The sequence below is a fragment of the Simochromis diagramma genome, unplaced genomic scaffold, assembly GCF_900408965.1.
Source record: "Simochromis diagramma unplaced genomic scaffold, fSimDia1.1 OVJJ01000361.1, whole genome shotgun sequence".
Taxonomy (NCBI): Eukaryota; Metazoa; Chordata; class Actinopteri; order Cichliformes; family Cichlidae; genus Simochromis; species Simochromis diagramma.
In genome coordinates, this window is record NW_024386860.1 from 6,142,431 (window position 1) to 6,168,741 (window position 26,311).

Here is a 26,311-nt window from a genome sequence, read left to right on the forward strand (position 1 = left end):
GAAACACCACAGCCAACCTGTGAACTGTTCCTGACCATATCCTTCCCTTTATAATGTGCCATTTTGCTCAAATCATCACAAACTGGTTTCTTGACAATGAGTTCACTTGTACTCAAATAGCCTCCACAATCACCAGATCTCAGTCCCATAGAGCACCTTTGGGATGTGGTGGAACAGGAGATTTGCATCATGGATTTGCAGCTAACAAATCTGTAGCAATCGTGTGATGCTATTATGTGAATATGGTGAAAAATATCTGAGGAATGTTTTCAGCATCTTGTTGAATCTGTGCCGTGAAGAATTAAGACGGCTCTAAAGGTGAAAGAGGATCCAACCCGATACTAGCAAGATGAACTTGAAAATGAAATAGCAAGTGAGTGGGTGTATATTCACCTTGCATATGTTCCCAAGCAATATCTGTGCACTCTCAGCAGGCGCTTTGTGCTTAGACAAAAAAATCTGTCAATCAGGTGTGGGTATAATTTGACTGATATTTCAAGGTTTTACTGTTTACATTAAAATGACGAGCATTCGTTTTTCTGACAAGTTTCTTTCAGTATTCATGTGTAAACTGGCAGTGTTTTGATGCAGAGATTAGCAGACGAGGTCGTCTCACAGCAACAAGGTTCTGGGTTCAACTCAAAGTTGATTTTCTGAGCCGTCTGCAGGGGAGTCGAGGAGAAAAAATCTCCTTCCACTTTCCAAGCAAACTCAAATGACTGCGAAGACTTTTCACCTTAGACTGTGGCTGATGGTGCACCTACCCTGAAGGGTTCAACAGTAACAGTAAGCTGCTGTAAACAGAGTACAGTTTCTTGTTCTAACTGTATGTAAGCAGTTGGTGTGTTGAAATGTTGCATCTCTGCTGCTGTTCTTTTAACTTTTGATACAGGCTACCCCTATAAACAGGAATGTAAAATAAAAACTGGAATCTTATTATTCCTGTTTACTCTACTCTTCAAAATTACGTAAGGCACCAAGGCCAGACATCATCATCAGGCAACCAATAGGAGGTTAGGGTCATAATCACAAATAGTAGGAAATGTGATATAGGAGATGAGTATCCTGTCAGCTACTCACTACACACAGCACTTAATTATAATAACACCAGTTTTATAACTATGCGGCTGAGCCTTACATAATTTCTGCTGCTCATTTAAAAACATAGAAATTTGATGTGTAAATTTCTCGTTTGTATACGCAGGTATCATTAGACAGCTGTGATCTTTAATGTGCCTTTAAAAAGCATTAAAATGCATTATGCATAAAATGCTTTTTAGTGACTAACTACTACTTAAGTGAAGATTAATGCGGAGGTGTTTTGGGCGCTACGTGGTCTCAATGTGAGAGGGAGGGAAGAGGTTAAACCCAAGGCTGCATTAAAAAGGGCCCACCGACCCAATTCCAGCAGCAGGGGATTATAACACAGGGGGGAGTAAGAGTGTTAATATGGGCCATGAATGGTACTTAAGTCGGCACCTAATGCACAAGATGAAAGCAGAGGAGGGGGGCTGAGTGGAGGCTCTGGTTGTAATGGGGAGGATAAGATGGGAGAAGGTGGTCGAGTGTCACTGCGCTGGATGTGAATGATTAAATCATCTCTCCCGGATTACTATTCCATATTCTAAATGGGAGATGTTTTTAAGCTTCATAAACAAATGCACTCATTTATGAGGGATTAACGGTAATCTCTCTATTTCTATCTTTTTTTCCCCTCCCTCCACACCTCTCGCTGTCTGTCTCTGGTCCTTTTCTCCCTCTTTTACTGCCTCAAACGATAGTTTCTGGACAGCGTCACTGTGTTCACAGGTTCCTGCTGTTGTGTGGTTCCTATCTTATCATCCTATCTTTGTCTAACAGACTAAATAAACTTTAACCTTCTTTTTGTTTATTTTTAATTGTTTTTATCAGCAGGGTGTTAAAGAGGGTGTGCAGTAATCACCTAATAGATTACACAGACCTGTTTTCACATCATCTAATGCGCTCTCTGTTCAGCACTTGCATGCATTTGGCATACAATACCCACGATACACCTGTACAGAGTCACATTTACGACTTTTTTTATTCTCTTTGGTTTTTAGGGCAGTGATTGACATTAGAGGGACGACAGGACATTATTTCTCTCATATACCCTCATCATATACAGTATAAATACAGTATATACACAGATGCGAACTGTACACCACCAGGCAGCAACATGAAGAGGGTGAACGTGTGGGTAAATGATGGAGTGTGGGCTCATTCTGGCCCTCACAGCTCATCCTTGCCCCCCGTCACCCTGCCTCTCTCTCGCTTCTTCTCCTTTGTCACTTGGCTCCGAGCGTTACGGCTAGAGGTGGCACCTCCCTCCTTCTCCTTCGTCCGTTTTCACCACACTGTGTCCATCTGCAGCCCACACGGCCTCTGCCTCCTCTCGCTCCTGAGGGAGAGATCCAAAATACAGCTCAAATATTGACTTCCTGCAGTCACAGTGACATAAAACTAAAGTTTGGGAGGAACATTCATCTTTGTTGGAATAATTTCAACTTCTCTTCTTGCACTTTCGGGACAATTTTTCTGTAAAAGAGATTCTCCTCTGTTAGAGTGAGCTTCATTTGCTCGACACGAGCCCACAGGGCAAACAATGACCAATGCGGGATAAACTAAGTTAATGAAACTTTGCTTGCATAACCAAAACTTTAATGAAAATGTAGCCAAGCAGAAAATGTAAGGCTGGAGCTGAAAACCCCCTGTTCATCTAAGCAAAGTGTGTTTCTACATGTAAATTTAGATTTTCTTTTATCTACGTGATGCTAAAAGTTATGTAAACTGAGTCGTTTCGATAGTCTCTTTGGCTCGACAGCAGCTCTTCAGCGCAGCTCCTTACATCTCTGTTATTATCACTGATGAGGATGCACTCCCTCGCTGCAGAAAATCACAGCTTATTAAAAGAACTAAACATGTTTTGGTTTATAAATTGTCTGGGGCATGAAAAATGATTGCATTTATGATAAACCTAAAAGACAATGTCATGGCATCACCACAGACCAGGCACAGTAAATAGGAAAACATGCAAACAGCCACAAGATTTGCATTGTGCCCCAGCTGCTCATGTTATCCAACACCGGTATCATGACATCATCAACCACACGCCTGCAGGTGACCGGCCAGACCTGAGGAGGAGGAGAAGGAGGTCATGGCAGCTCTGTGCTGTCATAAAGCTCACCCTGTCCCTGTAGAGCTTCTCCTTTGTGAACCAGAGGGCCAGGGCGCACCGCCGGCCTCTGGTCACCGCGGTAACACCGTGAGGATTTACCGGACCCGAGGAGAAGCCCACCAGTCGACCACAGCTGGGTTTCACTCGAGCCTGAAGGCACAGAAGACAAGTTTACCAGCTCCAACAAATATATTAATTAAAGACTTAAAAAGATTAGAATGACTTACCGTTACTGTCTTGGCATCTCTGTTAGTGAAGAACAACTCTCCGCCATCAAAGTTGTCATTCAGGTAGAGGATGGCGCTGTGAGACAGAGAGATGTTTGTCATTCAGTCGTAAAAGTAACCTGCCGTGTAAGAATTAGGCTGAAATCTGAGCATAAATCCACACACAGTCATTTGATTATTACAGTTTGTTATTACACTGTTATGTAGTCCTGCTAATTCCATTTAAACTTTACATTTTAATCCCATTTATTTATTTTTAAATTTCACACCTATGTGGACCGTTTTAATTTCTCACTAAAACTTCTCATGTCTTCATCCATTTATTGGCCACTTTATATTTCTTCATCGTTTACTATACGATGAAGAAACAGGCAGGTGAAGATGTTGCGTCTAGGTGAGATTCTGTGCCATGGAGAAATGTCAGTTTAATCAATCATGCAAAAATAATATAACATTTAGATAAGAAAATTGTCCAAAAAAATAAAATAAATTCATTACCCCTGAAATAAAAAGAAATGTAACTTTACTTTGCAGCACTGCAGATTTCCTGCCACAAGGAAGGTCAAATCCAGGGTTAAAGTTTTAAAATGTGAAATAGAAACAATTAATCTGTAACAGGCTGGTTCTTCTGAAGGTTTCTTCCTGTTAAAAGGGAGTTTTTCCTTCCTACTGTCACCAAGTGCTTGCTCCTAGGGGGTCATCTTGTTGGGGTTTCTCTGTTTTGTTGTAGGATCTTTAACTTTCAATATAAAGCATCTTGAGGTGACGGTTGTTGTGATTTGCCACTGACTAAAATTCAATTCAATAATGTCACAAAATGTTAAAACTGACAGTTACATTTCATAACAGGAGCACTCAGACAGCCCACCTCCATCCACCTCATAACCATCTCATAAAATCTGAAAATGATATCTTGAAAACTGTGGACACTAAAGTGCTAACAAACAAACAGACAGACAGACAGAACTTGCAACAATTACATATTTCCTTCCTTTGGTCAAAGCAGAAACATTGAAACACTACCACCTACAACCATTTGGGCCTTTTTTTTTGCCAAGAATTCAGCTCAAAATGTAACTAAGCCATTTCAGTCTCCAATTATTAACGTTTTTTTCCTTAGACTGACCTGTTGGCATATAATAAAAACTAAAAACACCAACTTTAAGTGTCACGTTCAGTTTTCAGTTGCATTTATTTATGGAGTAATTGTGTTGTAGAGCAGTGTTTTCTCTGCTCTCCCTCCACCTCCATCGGTTCATGTAGCTCCAAGGTGTCATTATTTCCCCATAACAACAGAACAAATCTATTTATCAGTGACGACAGGTGCTCTGGTTGTTTTGATATTTGCCACAATTGTTCCCCTGAAACACTGTTTAAGACTTGCAGTGCAAACTAATGCTTTTTAGGTAATTCCCTATAAAATCAGCAACATCTAAGAAATGTTCCCACCTGTCCTCTTCAGACACAGCAAGATATTTTTCTGTAATCAGTTTTTGAGCACCAGTATCTCGGGATACATCATTGTTTAAACAGCAAAATTAGTTGCAGATACAAGCATGCTATGTTTTAGCTTTCCTTTGATTATTTGCTAAGGAAAGCTTCAAAAAGTTGACTTCATTTTCTAATACAGTCATATTGTAACACTCCCAAATGTAGCTTATGGCTGTGAAATGGAGAAACAACGTCGATGTTCACATCTTCTATATAATGGTTTGAAAATGTCACATTCCTCAAGCAGCTAAAGGTGTTTCTCAGAAAACTATTCTGAGCAGACACAAGTCTCTGGATCACAGAGATCTTTGTTCAGTTTGTGACAGCTTTCTTCTGGCAACGATGACATGTACCATTCTCTCACTGTTATAAGCTGATGATATCTAAGTGACATTTTACCAGTAAAGGCGTATTAAAGCATTCTGTTCGTGGATATTTGCTGGAATAAAATGGCTTGAGAACATCTTCTAAAATTATTTATGGAGAAAGTGTGAGCCCAAATTTATTATTAATCCACGTAGAGATGTTTTTTCAGTACCTGAGGTCTCTGTGTGTGAAAGCTGGTGGTTCCTTCCAACACTGCTTGGTTTCCGGCTCGAGGAGACAGTTGTCAACGTGGACGGGGTGAGAGAGGTCCAGCCTGCCCTTCTGATCCTCTGATTTAAAAAGAAAAAACAGAACAAGAACAAAATAACACATTTAACTTTAAGTAATGAAGTAAGAATAGAGTGGATGATTTGGTTACACATTAGAGAACCTGTTCCAATTATCCTAGTATTGAGTACTGTTGGTTTTACCTGTGACAGCAGTGCGACAGACCAGGTGTGTGAAAGTGATGAAAAGTCCTGAGGGGCTCCTGAAGTAGGAGTGCAGCACGGTTCGCACTCTCTCACCCAGCTCATGTAACAGCTTGGCATCTGATTGGTTCACCAGGCCTTCCTGAGCCAACTGAGGAAGAAGCAGCAGTGAGGGTCACGAGATGCTGCTGAGAGCATCTCGTAGACCTGCTTCAGTTACATCATTTCCACCCACCTTCACCGCCCTGAGGACAGTCAGACCTTCAAACGTCTCATGAGGAGTGTGTGGAGACCGCCGTCCTCGATAACCATCTCCAAGAGATCCTGCCACCTATGAGAGACCATGTAAATGTGTAAGTTAGGGGTTTTCACATGCATGCGTTAAAAAAACTGATTGAACTTACTGATGCTAACTGCAGTATCCTGTCACACTCCTTCTCCGTCATGACTCCATCCAGGACGACTCGATTGGTGCCATTCAGCATCTCGTCGTCCATTGTGATAGTCACGCCGACCCGAGGCACCGGACCTCCTGCAGAGAGGACAAATAAGAAAGTATAAGACAGTAAGTGGGTCACTTCTTATTTTAAGCAGAAGATGGTGATACGACTGTGTTTTTGGTGATATGAAGTCGCAGAAGCTGCCAAATGGAAAATCTTTGCTTCTATAACAACAGTGTGTAATGGGGCGACCAGATCCCAACAAACTGAATGTATTCTTTTTGATTTTACTTTTATTTCAGGCGCTGGTCTGTTTGGTCTTCAGGTTTCAGTAGATCCATAGAAACTGTGTCACTTCACGCCTCGTTTTCCTCTGTGTGAAATTGATAAATTATTCAAGCAAATAAGACAAAACTCTGTTTCTCGGTATAAACTGCCGCTTCAATTTCTTTGTAATAGTTTCCACAATATTGAACAAAACCCACAAAGCTTGTGACTTTTTGGTGACTTTCCCTGATGGCCATAGCAGCAGACAGGTTAATCTCCACTTGACTATAAGTGACTCCTTCCCTGTTTTATATTTTAGAAAAGTCTAAGCAGTGTAATATAAAGAGTAGAATGTCTTCTAGTGTGTCATCTTTAACAGAGATGCCAAGAAACAGTGACACACTACATTTAAATGATCCTCTATTTTCACATACATAAGATGTGTGAGCTGTTATAATCTGTTGATCCTTACTCACAACCCTACAAAGCCTGTAGGTACGTGTGGATGTTGTTCATTATTTCACTTGTTAATGGATAGATGGATGTTAATGGTTACATGCCAGATAAACAGGCATATCTGTCATGGATACACTCGTGTTTCCTTGTTTTAAGCTAGCTGAAGTTCAATTAAGGTGACGAGGAGCTCCTCCCATGATGCCCTAGGTAGAAAAGGCTGAAGACACATAGCATAGGGAAAATACAGTCTCTCACCTGCAAAAAACCCACTGTCATCCACTTCCTCTTGCTGCTCGCCCACTTTCATTTTCTCATTCATTTTCTCTTTTTCAGCTCTAACAGTAAAACACAAAAGATACAGATGGAGTTTTCTGTTTCATTAGTTTCCACTAGTGACAGATTCACCTTTGATTTCTTTTTTACCTCCAGATCTCCCTCAATGATTCAGGTACAACTTCTTCTGGAGTCCAAAGATCCTGCACAGAGGGTGATGAAGAATCTCAGCAAAGAAATGCTTTATAGCTGGCTCTCTTGTCACTGCACTGCACATTTGGCATCAGTACTTACTGGATCTGTGAAAGTGAAGTCGAGGTTCTCCATACCAAAATACAACAGCTTCTTCTCCTGCAAGGAGTGGTTGATGTATCTGACAATCTCCTGTGTGACAAAAAACACACAAACCTGTGCTTAAACATGACTTTAAAGATGAATTTGAAACTTAATGCTTGAAATAACTGAACAAGAGAAGAGAAAAAATTTATTTCTCATTTAAATTACTTGGATTACTTTATTGGATTTATGACTTTTTACGTTTTTACACCACTGTGGTCATTTTAATATAATGAACCTTGAGTGGTTTGAATGGTACCTGAGCAGGCTGTGTGCTCTGTGACTCTGTGTCTCCCCCTAGTGTCTCATGGTAGAGCTGCAGGTTGTCTAAGGAGTCCTTGTCAGAGGGGTAAAACAGCAGGAGAGAGCGAAGCATCTGCAACGCCCCGCTTATGTCACCAGCTGCCGGGAATCGAGGATGCAAAGTAATGCAAAGTAGTGCATCAGTCTTAAGATGAATAATAAAATCACGTGTGTGACCTTCACATTGACCTAAAAAATCAGACCTTTAAACTGTGCGATGTGCAGATGCTCAAGCTGTGTTGGCAGGAAGTCCTCCTGAGCAGAAATCCTTCCAGGTCGTGTGGCCACTTGAGTCACGCATGACTGTCGGCATGAGAGCAGGGAGAGGGACAGGGCTGGACAGAAAACAAAAACTGGTGACATTTGGCTCTTTCTGTTCTCTTTCTGTCTGGCTCAAAACTTCTGCCTGCTTCTTACCTGCTGCCTTTTCAAACACGCCGTCAACGCTGTCAACTCCCCTGTCCTCAGGCAGCCGTTGGGAAGCGACTTCACACTGCACCCTGCACTCCTCTGTCTGCCGCAGGGTTTCATTCACACAAGCTTTCCATTTCTCTGCTGCTTGCTTCCATTCAGAGTTAGCCTCGAGCTGCAGTGCAGCATCATACAGGACCTGAAGTCAGTGACACAGAGACAGAGATTAACACAGTGAAATAACACAGTTACCATTTGCTTGCTAATTAAAAAAAAACAAAACCTAATGAGTTGTGTATTGTTTTGTATCATAGTGTTTAAGAAATATAACACTTTTAAATATTACTATTTTAAAATTGCTGTGCAAAAGTACTCTCAGTGCTCCTCTAAGTAATCCTTACAGCAGCATTAACAAACATTTACTGGAGGAGAAAAAGATTAACCGTTTATAAAACACACACTAACCAATAACGATGAGATGCTATTGAATTATAGGTGGTTTACACACTGATTATTACAATCCTTATTGTTAAGTGTTACCCAAAGCTAAAGGCTAGCGTTTGATGATGAAGTACATTTTTACTTTTGAGATATGTGTCATTACAGGCAGCATTTATGCCTAATCGTGATATAACACGTGTGGCTGAATAGTGAAAATGAGAGGCAGACACCTCACATCTGGATTGCACGGCTAGAAAACAGACAAGTGAAGGTGAGAGTGAGACAGAGAAATTCAGTCCCTCAGGCCACGTCTGACTCTCCACAGTGACGTCTCTAAAATCATTCTGTTTGAACGCACTTCATTAGCAGTTGAGTTGTGAACTTACATCAGAGTGGGGACTATTAGAGGACTAGCTATGGCTTAGTTAGGATCAATCAGTTAAAGAAAAGTCTGATATGTTTGTTCAAAGCCTTTAAACCTGTCTGCATATCGGCTATCATTAACTAGTTAGCAAGGGCAAAAACTCTTCCACTGCTTAACTAGTGAATCAAAGCTTTTATGCTTTTTAGAAACTAAAACTGAGAACTATTGGTTCATTCCAGAGGACTTAAAGTGCTTCAAAAAGATAAGTAGTTTGGTCTTTCGTGCTATCTGCTTAAAGTTGGACAATAGCAACACTAGCGGCTGTGAAAGAAGGTTGCAGGTAAGGCAATATGTTTGACTAGTGCTGACAAACACTGTTAACCTAACCATTAAGCCTCTTTAGATAAGTGTTCTTTATCTTCGCCTACAGATTTTATGACAATGAAGCAGCTTTTTAGAATTTCTGTTGAATTAAGATAATTTTTTAAGGTAATCACAACATTTTTGCTTTAAATTGCAACATTTAGAGTGGATGTAAGACAGCCTTCAGTTTTTTTAAATGTCTTTTTAAGACATAGAAATGTCATGTGTCTCTCCTCTGTGCTTATGAAGGTATGAGGGCTCCAAAATGCTGAAGGATCAGCTGATTCTGAATGGGTAAGACAGTAAATTTATTCAGATTTGACTGATTTTTTCTAAGCAGTGCAACCCAGTTTCTTCCCACTTACACTGTATGCCCCTATTACTCTTCCCTCCTCACCCAGTGTTTCTCATTGTGACTCTCTCTGTCCTGAAAATCTTCCTCGGTCACGCCTTCCATCCGTCTGTACTTCTCGATGTTGTTTCTCATCTCCAGGTGAGAGGGGTTGGCCACGAAGTAGGTATGAGCTGCCGATGCCGCCCTCTGCAACTTTTCCAGCTGATGTGGAGGAAAATGAGAGACTGAATGAAGTTTGTTACAGACCAATAAGGGTGTTGCTGTGATTATTTATGCAGCTGTGAGCTGAACTATAATTATGGCTGCAGACAATACTGACAGGTGCTTTCCTCTAAATGACAATTTGGAACACAGTACTGGTAGAAGTAATGACAATTTAGGAGCTTTATTATGCAGCAGCTCCTTACGGCTGTGTAAAGAATGGCTTACCTTGTAGTAGGTGACTTGCAGAAAGTTATAAGGGTTGCGAGTGCCAAACTCGTATTCTATATCAGCAGAAACAGGAAGCTGTCCAACATGTGTGACAGAGCGTCCAATGCAGAACCTCAAACACTCAGCTTTTTGCTGCACCCAGTCCAGGGCCCAGAGGTCCCACATAGTCCCGTGTTCAGAGTCTAACAACACACACACCATTGAAAAAATGATAAGGTCCCAGCCTGTGGCCTATATTTTATAAATTTTGAGTTCTAGAACTGCAAACAATCCACAACAAAACACAAAAAAGCTTATCTTACACATTCTTTGAGCTCTTGAGGTCACATTGTTCTTTAGCTACGCATTTAGACACCGAGAAGTGAGAGTGAAGCTGCCAGTAACTTCATAAAATCTAGTTTCCAACTAGTAATTAACACAGACTCAAAGCTATCTGTCTGGCTACATGATAGGTCCAATCTTTTTCTTCTTTTGGCCGTTCCCTTTAGGGCTGACCACAATGAATCCCCTACCTCCACCTCACTCTTTCCCTATTATCCACCATCTGCATGGCCTCCTTCACCACAATGAACCTCTGCTGTGGCCTTCCTCTTTTTTTCTTACCTTGCAGCTGCCGCCAATATATATAGCCACTATGTCGCCTGTGCGTATGTCCAAACCATCTCAACCATGCCTCTCTAACTCGTCTCCACCCACTCCACCCTGCCTGCATTCCCTTCTTCACCTCTCCCTTGTGTACTGTTTGTCGCTTTGGATACCCCAGGTATTTAAACTCATCTACCTTTACTACCTCTACTCCTCTTCTCTTCAGAGCATAGGTACACATCACTATTTCGTCTGCATGAATCCATGAATGCTCTACTTTACGTATTCACTGAGTAGGTCAGTCGTTTCAGGCCTTTCCTTAAAGTTGGCAGGTTTGAAAACATTCAGCAGGTTGTATGGAAGAAGGTACTAGTGACTGCTCCCTTATTTCTCACAGCAGATGCCCCTCCTGACATAGCCCTTCAGGTTCATCCCTGAGGGTGTGTTTGTGATCTAGCAAGTGTAATTATGTCAGTTGTGAGAAGCTAAAAGAATAATTGAATTTCACAAAATCTGTTCTAATATGTTGCATGATGCACTGATGACATTAATACCAGGGTATAAAATTAAAAGACTGGCTGACAGCTGATTCAGACACCGACACTTAGTCTGTGTTTTTTGTTCCATTGAAGCAAACTAGCTTTAACTCTTCATTACACAGTTTTGAAACATCCAAGTCGCCCAAAACTGTGTCACAGATTATCTTTATTGGCCAATTTTTTTGCTGATATGCCAATATTAGTCAGCAGGGACAAAACTGGTCTACACCAGTGTTATATAGCTAATTTATTAATGCAGTTTAATGTAATTAGCATGTTACTGACTGTTAATGAGCTTCTACAGCACCATTCAGGAGCATTGTTCAGACAGATCATCATATTACCAGTAACTGATCTGATATAATTTATATTACCGCCCAGCTTACCCAGTTTCTTCAGAGCCTCTGTCCCTGCTGCCATACAGTCATCATAACACTGCCTGCGGACCCTGAACAGTGATTCCCTGGTCACGATGGATTTCTCCAGCAGCTCTGCAGCTTTGCCCCACTCCCCACTAAAATATGCGCGGACCCCGCTGTAATACAGAAAATCATACGGCTGCAGAAGTGACATAACATTGGGGCTGCCTCCTGCCCAAGCCGTTGAGGTAAAACTAAACAGTGCGAGAATAACACAATTAAACGCCACGTATACAGCCAAACGTCCCGATTGAAGCGCCATGGTCCGACAGGCAATCCCAGCAGAGGAGGCGAAGGTGGGAGCAGAGGAGGGACTCCAAGGGGAGAGCTACCCACAAAGTTTCCTCCCTGTTAAGAAAGTGGGGGCTTTTTTTGAATTTTGATGTACTTTTTAATGAATTTAATACATATAATACAACACTGCGCGTTTATTAACGACTCCCGTTGGGTTTGCTTGAGTTTGTCAAATTGGATTTGCGGTATTGATGAGTTTTGACTTGATTGAACTTGTTATGTCTGAAGCTACAGTATTTGTACCTCACCCGAGAGGAACCCGAAGTACGCAACCGACGTTACCGTAAATACAGATGTAAAACAACTTTGGTAGTTTGAAGTGAAACTAATAGTTGTTGGTTATATTTTGAAGAAAGTAATCATTTCTTATAATTAATAGAGCACTAACGCACATTCACATTTTCATAAGGCGACTCGGCAGTGGAAATACCAAGTATAAAATAGTCGTTTTTGCATTACAAAAATGAGAACGCGTACCTATATCCTGTGGATTACGGTAATGAGCAGCAGCCACTCTGTGTGCGGGACTTCTTTACGGCCTTCCCTCAACACAAGGCAGCGTCTCATGATTCATTCAGGCAAACACAGGCAGCACAACACGGGCCAGACAACAGACGCTCTTCCGAGCCAGGGTATCAAGAGGCTGGGTGTCCAAACTCAGAGCAGGTGTCCCACTGTAAGGTGGAACTAGCGAGCTTCGTCATGGCGGACGTTGGTGAGCTTTTGATGTCGGTTTTGTCCACAATTCGGGTCCCGAAACCCGGGGACCGCGTCCACAAAGACGAATGCGCCTTGTCATTTTCCTCACCGGTGAGCCATTTTTCCTTTTGTAAATCAAAACTTCAGCCTATAGACAGTGTTGCTGTGTTGTATTCCCTTCCTCTTTCGTGATTCACACTAACGTAACGTTTTGCCAGTGCTGTCTCACTTTAATGCTCTGTTTTTCTACGTTTTCCCCATTTCAACTAACTAGCAGGTTAGCCTCAAGCTAAGCTAATAATGCAATGTAATGGAAACTTAGCGGCTATAGCTTGTTAGCTAGCTGTGTGGGTTTAACTGAGTAAGCTGTCAAACTAAGTCAGTCACAACTGTTGCAGGACCATTGATTATGTAAATTTAACTTTGCTCAGAGTGTGTCACACTTAACAGACACTATTTTTCTGTGGACTTTAAAATAAACGAGCATTGCTTAACAGCAAAGGCTAGCAAATTGACAGGAGTGCTAGTTACTTTCACTGTAGCAACTGATGCTGTGACATGCTTAAGACTTATAGATCGCATCCAATTTTAATTTGCAAGTCTACTGCAAGTGGTGCGAGATAAACAGAGAGGACAGTAAGCATTAAACACTGTCTGTGCTTCCTTTACAGGAGAGTGAAGGAGGCCTGTATGTGTGCATGAATAGTTTCCTGGGTTTGGGGAGTCAGTATGTTGAGAGGCACCATGCTCGTACTGGTCAGAAGGCTTATTTGCACATCACCCGGACTCGTAAGGCCAAGGTGGGGCACTTTATGGTTAAAATACGGTGATCTAAATTACATTTGTCTCTATCAGCACCATCCTTTTACATGTCCACTCACCTACTCTCAATGCCAACAGAAGGAAGATGATGGTAACTCTGGCTCTGGACACCCACCTAAGAAAAAGCCCACCAGACTGGCTATAGGTGAGTGCATAAGCATGCATGTATTTAAAGAAAAAAGGCTAACTGTATGGGTATCACTTTTTCCCTAGAGACATGCTTCCACCCTTGTTGTTTTTGTTCTTTTCAGGTATTGAAGGAGGGTTTGATGTAGAGCAGGAGCAATATGAGGAGGACGTAAAAGTGGTGATTTTGCCAGACAGGCAGGAGGTGACATCCGAGGACCTGGCCACCATGCCTGATGTCGTAAGAGAGCGGGTGAGAGGTCTTGTTTGTTTTCTAGTCTGTTCAGGTTTTCCCCAGGTTGTCTGTATGGCAGTAAATGGTAAGATAAGATGTGCTTTATTAATTTCAAATGTTGAAAATCTCCTTACTATATGCTCAGTTATCAAACAAGATACCTGATGCAAAATAATTATAATGCCACATCCTGTTTCACAGTGTGGCATGAAATAGGAAACCCATCCCCTTTCTTTGTTATTTATGTTCACATGTATTTTTTTCCTCATCAAATTATAGTTAAAATGAAAGGAAATCCACTGATTTGTTTTTGAAAGTTGAATAAATCCATAATCTTTTAAAAATGTTGCTATAATTTTGTTAAATAATACTGCACCAAGATTTTGACCAAAATAATCATTATGATTTTTACCATAATCACACAGCCTTACATTATCTTGGCAAACAAGTGAACCTTTTCAGCAGTCCTTTAATACTAGAACTTGGGTGACATGCATATAGGTGTAGATTATGATTTATGGTTGAAAAACGAGGCATTTTCTCTTGTTTCCCAATTGAGTTGGATGTGAGCACTCAACTGTGACACAGTCAGATTTAATGATAAGCAGTTTTTGAACACGCCAGCCCCCTAGTGCAAAGTGTGAGATCTCTGGATGCTCCTATGTGTAAATAGTGCAAATAATTGTCCAGAGAATTCACAGTGACAGTGGGCATGATGTGTCCTGCCCTCCACATGCTCTGCCTAGGCAGCTGTCTCGCCTAAACCTCACAAGAGTATTTCCAGTAGTGAGAACACGACCAGAGTGGATTATCTCAAGTTGCCTGCCTCACTTCAGACAATGTCCAGACCTGACTGCCAACATTTTCCAGAGTTCATGCTTTTTCTATTGTCAGTTATCAAGTATTTGAAGTTTTATCAAATCACTTAGATTGTAGGTGGTAAGATGTGTATTCTTTGAGTAATGTTTGGTTTATTGTTTTGAGCTGTATTTGTTACCATGGTGGAATAATTTCTGGTGTTGTTTCATGATACTTGCCTGTTTGTTTGTATGCAGAGGATGCATAGTGCTGCTATATCATCTCTTTATCATCATCTAACCTTTTGCCTCCTTCCAGTCTGTTTGGGATTTTCTTTTTCTTTAAAGAAAAATTTCTGTGCTTAAGAGCAAGTGGACTTCAAATTAGATTTTCTTGAAATTTGTCCCCCTGCTGTCCACCTAGGTGTCCCTGTCTATGGCGGGTATCATGGCAGCTGACTCGGTGTCTCATACCTTACAAGTTCAGCAGTGGGATGGAGAGGTGAGACAGGAGTCGAAGCATGCCGCTGACCTTAAACAGCTAGACAATGGAGTCAAAATCCCTCCCAGGTGAGGCCAAAGTTCTATTATTTAATAAACTTGCCGTGCAGCAGCTCACATATTCTCTTCAAATTTGATAAAAGATGTGCTGGCTGTTAGGGACTGGGCGATATGGCCTAAAATCCATATTGTGGTATAATTTGAATCCTGTGCGGTAATTATATATTGCGATATTCTTTTCATCTGTTTAATATTGATATGTCCAAATGACTGAACAGTATAGAATGTCATTTTAAGAACATTTATTGTGCAAAAGTTTTTTTGTTTTCTTATTAATTACAAAAAATTTCAAATAATTTTTAAGATATAACCGATCCTTTTCCAAACAATGTAACACAAAAATCTTAAATGACAAATAAAAATGAAGGTAAATGTGAAAAAAATCTTTGAATAAAAAAATACAAGTAAAATATCAGTAAAACACTAAATTCTAAAATTATAGTTGTTTAAGATAAATTGCAAATGTGCCTTTGGAAAAGATCAGTCTGTTGGTGTGTAGGGCCGTCTTTTGTCTTTCCACTTGACTGACTGGGCGTTTGTGGAGAGCGCAGTTTTTGGCTTTCCTCATATTCCAAAATGTTCTTCGCTGTTACTGTACCCGGCATAATTTGCAGATGATATTTTTCTGCTTAACATCCGGCTGCTTAAACCCAAACACGGTCCATATGACCGACGTCACACCAGTCCCCTTTATGATCACCTCCTCCTCCTCCCCACCTTTAAGCTCCATGCTTGCAGCCGCTGCGATGCTTTTGACCAAAACAGGCGCAGCTTGATGACATTATCAACATGCGCTATCGCAGTAGAGCGGTATAGTCAAAATTGCTACCGTTGGCCAAATTCATAGCATTTTTACCGCCCTCCCCTACTGGCTGTCTATATGTACAAATCTTATGGAGTTGCCACAGGTGTATCCATTTTAGATACTGCCTTTCTACATTTAGAATCCACTGATTCAGTATTGATCCTGTTCCCTTTTCAGTAATACATCGTAAAAGAGAGAATGTTGTCATTTAAGCTCTATAAAGGCCTGTTATCTTTATATCAGAAAGTGTGTTTATTGGAGGCTTTCTCTTCTGTCTGTCGTAGTGGCTGGCGGTGTGAGGTGTGTGACCTCCAGGAGAACATTTGGATGAACCTGACGGATGGCAAAGTTCTGTGTGGCCGCAGGTACTTTGATGGCTCAGGAGGCAACAACCATGCTCTGCTCCACTACCAGGAGACCGGTTACCCACTTGCTGTCAAACTCGGTACCATCACTCCTGATGGCGCTGGTAAGCGAAAAAACTATTTGATAGTAATTGGTTTGTGTTAATTAAAATTTTTTTTTACAGAGCTTATGCATGTGTCTGAAGCTCTGTCCCTGTGCTGTTTTGTTTTTCCAGATGTGTATTCCTATGATGAGGACGACATGGTGCTCGATTCCAAGTTACCAGAGCACCTGGCTCACTTTGGTATTGACATGATGACCATGGAGAAAGTAAGTTTTATTTTTCTGCTGATTTTATTTTGGATTTGTTCACTTATCGACCAATGCAAGTTGAGAGCTGTCATATTTCTTCCTGGTTTTTAATGTTATGCATTAGATCAAGGTCGTGTAGATAGAAGTATTGATCAGTCTGCTGCTTTATGATTGGAGTGTTGTAAATTTAGACAGGGATATGGGACTTTTTTTTTTTTTTCCCCCTTTCTGTTTGCAGACATCCAAATAATGGTGGTGTCTACTTTTGTCTGTTAGATAGCCATTGATTGTATGGTGTTGCAAAAATTAAGGTCTAAAAAAGTCGCACTGCTACTGAGCTGAAAATACTTAAAAAAGATACTTCTCTTATTGAATATCTCACCCCCTTCTGATCTGGTTTTCATTTATTACTGCTTTTGTTTTTCGTTAACTACATATTATGTTGTTCTTAATATAATAGTGCTTTAATATAATTATTACTGCTTATCATATCGATCTGCTTCCCTTTTTTTCCCTGCAACACCTGTTTCCTCTTTGAATCCCTGCTGTCTTTTATTTCTTGGCCACCTGCTTCCCCTCTTATGCAGAGTGCAGTCTACACAGCTGTCTTGTCTAAGATGTCTGTACCTCTCACTGTGTACTCTAATGTTATTTCTTTTCTCACTGATGTTTTTCTGTACACACCTAATGATGCTGCACAGCCGAGGAGGTGAAAGAATTGTGGGATAGTAAAGCAGAAGACAGAATACAGCAGTTAGTTGTATATTATAGTGTCTTGTCTGCCTGCCTGGTGTCATTAATGAGTCATACTGCCTAATCTCGTTTATCAGTTTTCTTAATATAAAAACTTTTCTTTAAGCTTTTATATTAAGGTTCTTGCAAAGCATTTTGCTTTCTTACGCAGCATATCTTCCCTTTACTTGTAAGATAAGATACTTTGTTTATCTTAAGTTGAGAAGTTATGGCAGCACAAATATTAAAGATATGCTATAACATGCTTAAAGTGGAATAAGATAAACTGGCTCAATGAGGCAAAAAATAAACATGCAAACAATCAAAATTAAATTTTGGGGAGCATCAATGAATAAATATCTAAATATAAGTTTGGATTACACAATTGTCTTTCTTATGAAGAAACCATCTTAGGTTAAAGTTCTGCATCATAAACCAAACAATATTGAACTGTGTCATTGTTCTGTTGCAATACCCAATTTCAGCCAAACTTGACTTGTTGGTCAGATTGCCTCATATCTGGCTAGAATACTTCGGTAACAGAGAAGGTCATGGTTGACTTGATGATTGTGAGGGGCCCGGGTTGTATGGCTGCTAAACAAATACAAATCATCAACCCTTTACTGAGCTTGACAGTTGGAACGAGATGTTTGTGCTGTTTGGTTTTCTCAGTATGTGGTGCTGCGTATTACAGTCAAGCATGTCCTCTTTGGTCTGATCTATCCAAAGGAAATTGTTTCAGAACTCTTGTGACTAGTTCAGATGCAACTTTGCAAACCTAAGCCACGGTGCTGTGTTTTTTAAGCAAGATTTTTTTTGTTTTCTCCTGGAAACCTTTAAAAACAAGCCATAGATTTTCTAATCATGAAATCAATGAAATTTAATGAAATTTAATGTTTAACACACTGAGGTCTGTACAATCTGAGATGTAGCATTTGAGTTTTTGGGGTCTCTGAGCATTATGTGGCCTGACCTTGAGGTGACTGCCTACAAATTGTCAAATCCTCTAATTTTATAGAGGTGGTCAATGAGAATCTGTTACTGTTACTGGTAATCAGTTAATCGATTAAACCCTCTTAATTACTATGGAAGCAGTAAGGGTATGCTTAGTTCTTAATTGGACTGCATAGAGTCTTGTATTTAAAATTTTTAATTTGAGTGAAAATTAGCAACAGCTCTAAACTCTGTGTAGCACATCAGTTTCTTGCTTCGCATTAGAACTAACTTAAATTGCATTGTCCCTTTTTAAATAAATAATGAAATGAAATTCATAGTCGTTTGGATGGCCTCTGTGTTAACTGATGGAGCAGTCGGTGTAGTGATTCAAACTGAATTCATACAGCAACAGCAGGTGCTGCTGGCCTTGGCAAGTAATATGAATGTATTCCTCAGCTAACAGTTCAGTATTTAGGCCACAGAAGCGTTTCTCCACATGGTGTAAACCGATGTTTCATTCACAAACAGTGCAGTCCCTACACTTTTCTAAACCACTCAGATTAACTGAGCTCTGTCCTGAAAAGTCCGGAAGCCAGATACAGTCCAGTCCAGGTAGTGTGATTGCAGCCACCATACTTACTGCATTGACTTTTCTGCTTTCAGACTGAGAGGACAATGACAGAGCTGGAGATTGCTGTGAATCAGCGTGTGGGAGAGTGGGAGGTGATCCAGGAGTCGGGGACCACCCTGCGCCCCTTGTTTGGCCCCGGCCTGACTGGCATGAAGAACCTGGGAAACAGCTGCTACCTCAATTCTGTCATGCAAGTGCTCTTCACCATCCCAGACTTCCAGAGCAAGTCAGTAACCTCCTTTTTTTTTTTTTTTTTTTTTTTTTTTTTTTTTGAAACAGTCACCATCCAGCTGTGTCCAGCATGTTATTTCTTATAGCAAACTGAAATAAAAATATTGCTTCTTAGTCAATATTCACCTAAAAGGTGAAAATTTGTCTGATACTTTGCATTAACATTTAAGATGAATCCAAAGAATTTCCTTCAAGCTTTTCTGTCCGTGCCTCGCAGGTACGTGTCTAATATCGACAAGATAATTGATGAAGCACCGAGCGACCCAACCCAGGACTTCAAAACCCAAGTGTGAGTTTCCTCATTTTAAACTACAAGCTTTTGTGTAATTATTAAATGTCCTCATTTGTACTGCAGGAGAGGGAAAGCGACTCTTTTTAAAATGTTAGACATGTTTTCGTGCTACCTTAGTTTTCATGCACATGTATTTACATACACACATATGGCTTTCTGATATTGGTGTCACACACAGTAGAATCAAATAAGCCATCTGCATAAATATACACAGGCACATTTACAGTGTGCCAGCTGTCAGCCACGAACCCAATTATTGTGTGCTTTTCTGGCAGCTGCATTTTCAAGTGTGATAATTGTCTTTTAACGTGTAAATACTGCCTTTCTCTTTTGAAAGGCGCTATTTTTAGACAGACTTGCATCGACACCTGTTTGCTGTTATTTCGATAGCACAGCAGAAAATCAACTAAAGAGCCTCGCTTCAGAAAAAAAAGAAAAATCCATTATTGTGAAAACAGAAGGTCGACGCAGCTCATGTAACTTGACTCTTTATCAACAGTTTGATATAATAAGATTAAGTCTACTTGCTACCTAATTTTCTTGTTTTCATTAAACTCATATCTATTTTATTGTAAACAATCTCTGCTTTTCAGTAGCTGCGCAGCGACCTTTCAACACAGATAATAATATCAGCTCCATGATTAGATTTTCCAGATTGTTATTTGAAATAAAAATGTAAAAAATACATCTTGGTCTATATTTAAATCCACCTTCTGCATGAGGCTCTGGCATCCCGTTGGATGTGCATCTTGTCAGCTTTGTTTGTTTATTACAGAGCCAAGCTTGGATATGGTCTGCTGTCAGGAGACTATTCCAAACCAGTACCAGACCCAGGAGAGGAAAATGGTGCAGCTGAACCCAGGGTAAGCAGAAGGAATCAGTCATACTGGATCCAAAAAACTAGGTTTAAAAAAAAATATCCGTCCCTTATGCTGGGATTATCGCTCAGAAGTGAGTGAGACTATAGTACAACCAATGATGACTCCCACAACTGAGAAATCCTTCTTCTCCGGCTTTGCTTTCAGGGAGACCAAATCGGAATAGCACCGCAAATGTTCAAAGCACTTGTCGGGCGGGGCCACCCGGAGTTCTCCACCAATCGACAACAGGATGCTCAGGAGTTTTTATTGCACTTCATAAACATGGTGGAGGTAAAGTATGACTCTCATTGTATTTTCTTATTTGTTTGTTTGCTTTTTGGCCTTTTTCAACATTATTGGATAGACACAATGAAGAGAGGACAGGAAAGTGGGGGCAAAGAGAAGGGGGAAGACATGTGGCGAAGGGCCGCGGGTCGAACTCGAACACAGGCCGGCCGCTCTCAGCCGTGTGGCATGTGGTCGCCCGCTCAAAGCACTGAGCTAAAGTCTTTTACTTTTACATTTTTTCCTTATTATTTTGTTTTAAATGTCCATTTTCTTCATCCTACAGAGAAACTGCCGCTCTGGGTCCAACCCGTCTGAAGCCTTCAGGTTTCTGGTGGAGGAGCGGATTGTGTGTCAGCAGACACAGAAGGCCAAATACACACAGCGGGTGGATTACATCGTCCAGCTGCCCGTGCCCATGGACCAGGCTACCAACACAGGTGAGCAGCGGATGAGGACAATCTCTGCAACGTTAACATTTAGTTCTTTCCAGGTATTTAGACTTGAGCATTTCATTAAAGAGAAACCCGTTATTATTATTATTATTATTTTATTTTATTTTATTTTTTAAATAACAGAAGAGCTTCAGGAGGCTGAGCGCCGCCGTGAGGAGGGGGACTCATCAGCTCCGACAGTGCGTGCACAAATCCCCTTCACAGCGTGCATGGCGGCTCTCAGCGAACCAGAGATCCTCACGGACTTCTGGAGCTCGGCTGTTCAAGCAAAAACTACTGCTACCAAGTATGAAGAGAGACGCCCTCATAATGGAAGTAGTGAACTGGAACAGATTTTAAAAGATCTTTAGTAATGACAGCCTTTCTCTCATTTATCAGAACGACCCGCTTTGCCTCTTTCCCCGACCACCTGGTTATCCAGATTAAGAAATTCACTTTTGGTCTTGACTGGGTGCCTAAAAAACTGGGTGAGCAAAGATATGGTTACATTTTTTGTTTTGAAAACATGTTTTGGTTTGTTTTTTTTGTTTTTTTCTTCTTTATAAATTTCTGTGTACAAAAATGCACGCCAGAGGGGTTTACTATGAATCAAGTTTGTCGTATCCAGGCTGTCTTTGAGTTAATTGGCTTAACAAAGCATAAAACTCAAGTAAGGGATTAGGGGTATGAACTCTTTGTGAAAGTAGGTGTTTGAAAAGTATTTTACCTTTTTTTATTTTTATTTTTTTAGCCTAACTGAGTGTCACCTGCTTCAGTCAGGCATTATTAGAAAAATAGGTGATGGAGATCCTACAAAAATAGGCTGTTTATTTAAAAAAAAAACAACATTAAATGTAATAAGCCTACGCTGGTGCTGCAAAATAAAACAAGAGAGCAATGCTACATTGTTGAGATTTCAAAGGCCGTCCATACATCTGTTCATCCCTCCTATGTGAAGTCATGTTATAGTAGTGGCAGGCTAACCAGGGTATTCCAGATGTCCTTCTTCCCAGCAACACTTTCCAGTTCTTCTTTAGTGATCTGGAAGTGTTCGTAGGCCATATGATATATAATGCTTCCAGTTAGCTCTTGGTCTACTACGGGGTCTCCTCCCAGCTCGACGTGAAACTAACTCAGCTGGTTCCTTTAAACACGAAGGAGATCCTTCTGGATGTCTGAGCTCCTAACCCTGCAGACAAAACTCATCATTTGATCTTTACACAAAACCCATAACTCATAACAGTAGTACGAGACAGTGCCTACATTACTACTGACCCCTCATCACTTGTGAATGGGAACTCTATCGCCACTCTGAGGATGAGGGAGTGCAGTGTTGTTTGTTTTGTTTTTTTGTTTGTTTTTTTGTGGGGGAGTGGTTGTCTGTTTGTTATTTTTTTCAAATACTTGCTGCTTCCATGCTTCTGTGTAAAACAAAATATTTAAAAATTGTAGATGTGTAACATTTAAAATTTTGCAAAAAAATGCTTAAAATATTTTGATTACTGAAACTGAGATTTCTCACTAGGGAACAACCACCACAACATTGCAAACTGCAATAAAATCAAAATATATTGTTTAAAAAAAAAAAAACCCACACATTATTAGCCATTGACAGGAAGTTGACTTTTTGAATTGTACTTGATGATGAGTCACTTCAGGTGGTTTGTAATAGTGTGACTTTTCTCTAATGCAGACGTGAGCATCGATGTTCCTGATACTCTGGACCTGAGCGGGCTACGTGCAACTGGCCAGCAGCCAGGGGAGGAGCTTCTGCCAGAGGTGGCCCCGCCCCCACTCATGACACCAGATGTGGAGGTTAAAGGTATCCTGGGTTCCCATGGCAACGAGGAGGACGACTCGCTCTACTCCCCACTGCTGTGTCAGTCTGTCATTTCTGCTCTTTCCCTCCTCCCTCTCACTCTCATTCGCCCACCTTTGTTTCCTTCTGTTCTTTTTTTTTTTCCTGCCTTTTCTGTTCTCACGTGTCCTTCAGTTGCCTTTTTAAAAAAACATTTTTTTGGTTCAAAACAAGGTTTTGGTTCTGTTTCTTTCTGAGCATCAGTTTAAGTTTACATTAATATAAGTTACAACATTTCATTTTCATATTTTTTTTTTTTCCTTTTGTAAATCTTGTGCCGTTGTACAAAAACGACATCCAAGTAATTCAGCTGTTTTCAACTCTCTCTTAGCTCCAGTCCTCGATGACTCCACTGTGTCCCAGTTATGTGAAATGGGATTCCCACTAGAGGCCTGCAGGAAAGCGGTGTATTACACGGGGAACACTGGAATTGATGCTGCCATGAACTGGATCATGAGCCACATGGATGATCCAGGTGTGTAGACCAACAGTGATTTGCCAAAAATCAAACCATCTCACCATGACTGTTGCTTTTCACATCTTCTTTTACTTCTGATTGGCTGCAGACTTTTCTGCCCCCTTGGTGTTGCCTGGCTGCAGCTCTGGACCTGGAACCACACCCACAGAGAGCCTGTCTGAGGAGCACCTGGCGACCATCGTCTCTATGGGCTTCAGCCGAGACCAGGCAACCAAAGCACTTCGAGCAACGGTCAGAGTTTTTTTTTTTTTTTTCTCTCTTAAAGGGCTTGAGCCTTAAAAGAGGGGATTTTCTTAATAGCATCTCAGGCACACAGTTTCTGCTGACTCCTTTTTAATCAATGAGAAGAAAGTTAGATTACAGAGAGAGGGAGGATGAACTCAGGGCTGCAACAAGTGCAGTAGTAAGTAACATCTGTAGTATATAAAAACACCAGACCAAAGCTGCCTACATGCAGCATGAAAGCTGTAGCTTGACATTACATGATCCATCTGTCTTGGGGTGGGACATAGGGTATTGTTTGAAGTTCACTGACACACCTTGATTGTGAGCACTTGGTTGGATCGATCTTCCTCCCTCTTCAGGGACTCCTGAAAGATTCTTGTAAATGGTGACGTAGTTCTGACATTACCTGATATAGCTTAGCCTACCTAAAGGTGTTTGGCACACATTTGAGCTTCAGGAGATGGTTGATGACTCGGAGTGCAGCCAAACACAGCAGCTACTTCTCCCCAGAGCAAATACGAACAGCGTGTTAAGAAATCTTTGTGCTGCTCCTGTCCTCTAATGGTCTTTCATCAGCTGTCTTTGCTCTCTAACAGTTAGACTCTTGGAAGTATTTGTGATCAACAGAGACTCAGCTTTAAGCTTAGAAAGTATTTGACTCTTGACTGGTGTTTGTCACACAGAGTAACGTCCTGGACCGGGCAGTAGACTGGATCTTCTCTCACCTGGATGACCTGGAGTCCATGGATGTGTCTGAAGGAGGGCGCTCAGCTGCAGAGAGCGAGGGTGGCAGGGATCCTCCACCTGGACCCCGCGTCAGAGACGGACCAGGAAGTAAGTCCATAGGAGGAGACGGAAAGAGGAGAAATAATCTTTATAATCAGATCGTCTGCTCACGTTAGTTTAGACTATGTTAATAAAGTGCTTTAATGTGTTACCGTCAATCTCTTTTTCTCTTGTTTGTCCAGAATATGAGTTGTTTGCATTCATCAGTCACATGGGGACGAGCACCATGTGTGGCCATTACGTTGCCCACATCAAGAAGGACCAGCAGTAAGTATTTTAGACACATTGAGGTTCGAGACCGTGGTTCCTAACATTTCTCATGAGTCTCTTTCTGCTGCGTATTCAGAACTTTTGCTCAAACACGACCAGTTCCAGTTCCTTAAAATGTAATTTCATACTTTTTCAGATTAGCTTAGCCAGTCTTTCATGTTCTTATTGGCTTTTACAAGACTTCTTGTTGTTTAAGGAATATTTCACAGTTTTGGTTGGAAATTTAAAATCACCTGTCATAACAATAAAAATACCGCAACAAAATAACTGTGATTTACTGCATTCATGTCCCCACTTGCACAAAGAAATTCCTGAAAAACTTTTTATTAAATGTGCTTCCTGGTCCCTGAATTTAATTTATTTTCTAGTGCAGGCTAAACATCTGTAAAGAATTGCATTGAAATGATAAAGTAGCTTCAGCAGGGGGCACCATACTCCACATCTACTCTGACGAAACTCATTTCATGGCTGCTGATGTGCACAGTGTGATGTGTTAATCTGTCAAAGAAGTGAAGGTTTGAAGGATTTATATCCATCTGTCACCAACATAACTAAAGGGAAAATGTTTGTTTCATGTCTGAATAATGAAAATGGATCAATTTCTACTGAGTCCTGCTTTAATGTGTTATTATGACATCTGTACCTGAGTTGTTCATTTGGAGGCAGCAGGTGCTGTTAAACAGGCCTTTGTAAACTGCATTTTCTCTTTGTGTCTCACAGATGGGTGATCTTCAATGATCAGAAGGTGTGCGCTTCAGAGAAGCCTCCCAAAGACCTGGGATATCTCTACTTCTACCGCAGGGTGGCTGAATGAAGCAGAGCAGCGTTACACTTTAGGGGAACGAGAAGATACGTGAACGCTAACAAACACCCATGACAAAATTCATAGTTGCACTCCACCAAGCTCTTGCAAAAGTCCTGGCACGCTTCACAACTGACAAAAGTGTAAATAAGTCTCTCAGATTGCGTATTACACACTCAATTAATTGGTGCAGATGTACAGATGAGATGTTGGGCTGATATTTTTCTTGAAATCCTCTGATTACAAACCACAGGTCTGTTCAGAGAGCAGGTTTGGTTTGTTTCCTGGGCCTTGATGATCGGTCAGCCATCTGTTCAAGTTTAACTCGCAAATGATTTCAGAAAACCTGCTTCAGGGAACAAGTCCCAAACATTAGCGACTTTGAGTCCCTTCACTTGTTTTGTTAACCCCGACTATTGATTTCCACTGCCATCAGTAGTCACTGCCGCCTCCGGTCCCCTCTTCTTTCATTGGATGATTGCAGCTTGGTGTCATCACTCCTCTACCTGTTAGTGAGGACAAAAGAGTTAAACACCCACAATAAGAGAAAATGTCAGTGAATAAAAAAAGAATAAAAACAAATGTGTGTTACAAAAAGGAAAAGCACCAAATCAGCTTGTTTTCCTTCAGTTTGGTGAGGGTGATATCTGGGTGATTCTTGTTTTATTTTGTTTTTATTTTTGAACAGAAATGCTTTGTTACTTCTGCTGTGGCAAATAAATAATTGTCTTTCTGTCAAATAAAGTGTGGTCTGTCCTTTTGCATTATGCAGCTTCTTTTTTATTTTCACATCCTGATTA

At 40.8% G+C, this 26,311-nt stretch overlaps 2 protein-coding genes across 5 annotated transcripts; one reads left to right on the forward strand and one right to left on the reverse strand.

Moving 5' to 3' along the window:
- Positions 1 to 2,036: 2,036 nt before the first annotated feature.
- Positions 2,037 to 12,084, reverse strand: p3h3 (prolyl 3-hydroxylase 3). Its single transcript, XM_040030098.1, is given in 17 exon segments — positions 2,037 to 2,341; positions 2,343 to 2,419; positions 3,206 to 3,346; positions 3,424 to 3,499; positions 5,453 to 5,570; positions 5,712 to 5,862; positions 5,947 to 6,042; positions 6,116 to 6,243; positions 7,130 to 7,209; positions 7,298 to 7,350; positions 7,442 to 7,531; positions 7,743 to 7,885; positions 7,990 to 8,121; positions 8,204 to 8,396; positions 9,763 to 9,921; positions 10,150 to 10,334; positions 11,663 to 12,084. Coding segments are annotated over 17 exon segments (2,208 nt in total). The 5' UTR covers positions 11,958 to 12,084; the 3' UTR covers positions 2,037 to 2,250.
- A 428-nt stretch (positions 12,085 to 12,512) lies between these two features.
- usp5 (ubiquitin specific peptidase 5 (isopeptidase T)) lies at positions 12,513 to 26,080 on the forward strand. 4 transcript variants are annotated; one of them, XM_040030095.1, is made up of 20 exons: positions 12,513 to 12,799; positions 13,360 to 13,488; positions 13,592 to 13,655; positions 13,762 to 13,889; positions 15,093 to 15,238; positions 16,319 to 16,503; positions 16,615 to 16,709; positions 19,023 to 19,216; positions 19,439 to 19,510; positions 20,289 to 20,376; positions 20,539 to 20,664; positions 20,945 to 21,098; positions 21,237 to 21,399; positions 21,492 to 21,580; positions 22,786 to 22,971; positions 23,282 to 23,425; positions 23,517 to 23,659; positions 24,337 to 24,487; positions 24,622 to 24,706; positions 25,430 to 26,080. In XM_040030095.1, exons 1-20 carry the CDS (start codon positions 12,692 to 12,694, stop codon positions 25,521 to 25,523), a joined length of 2,544 nt encoding a protein of 847 aa, XP_039886029.1. In that variant the 5' UTR covers positions 12,513 to 12,691; the 3' UTR covers positions 25,524 to 26,080. The 4 variants fall into 4 exon arrangements, with proteins under 4 accessions (XP_039886029.1, XP_039886028.1, XP_039886031.1 ...); XM_040030094.1 differs by having other exon boundaries at positions 12,514 to 12,799; positions 13,589 to 13,655; XM_040030097.1 differs by having other exon boundaries at positions 12,514 to 12,799; positions 22,786 to 22,914.
- The last annotated feature ends 231 nt before the right edge of the window (positions 26,081 to 26,311 follow it).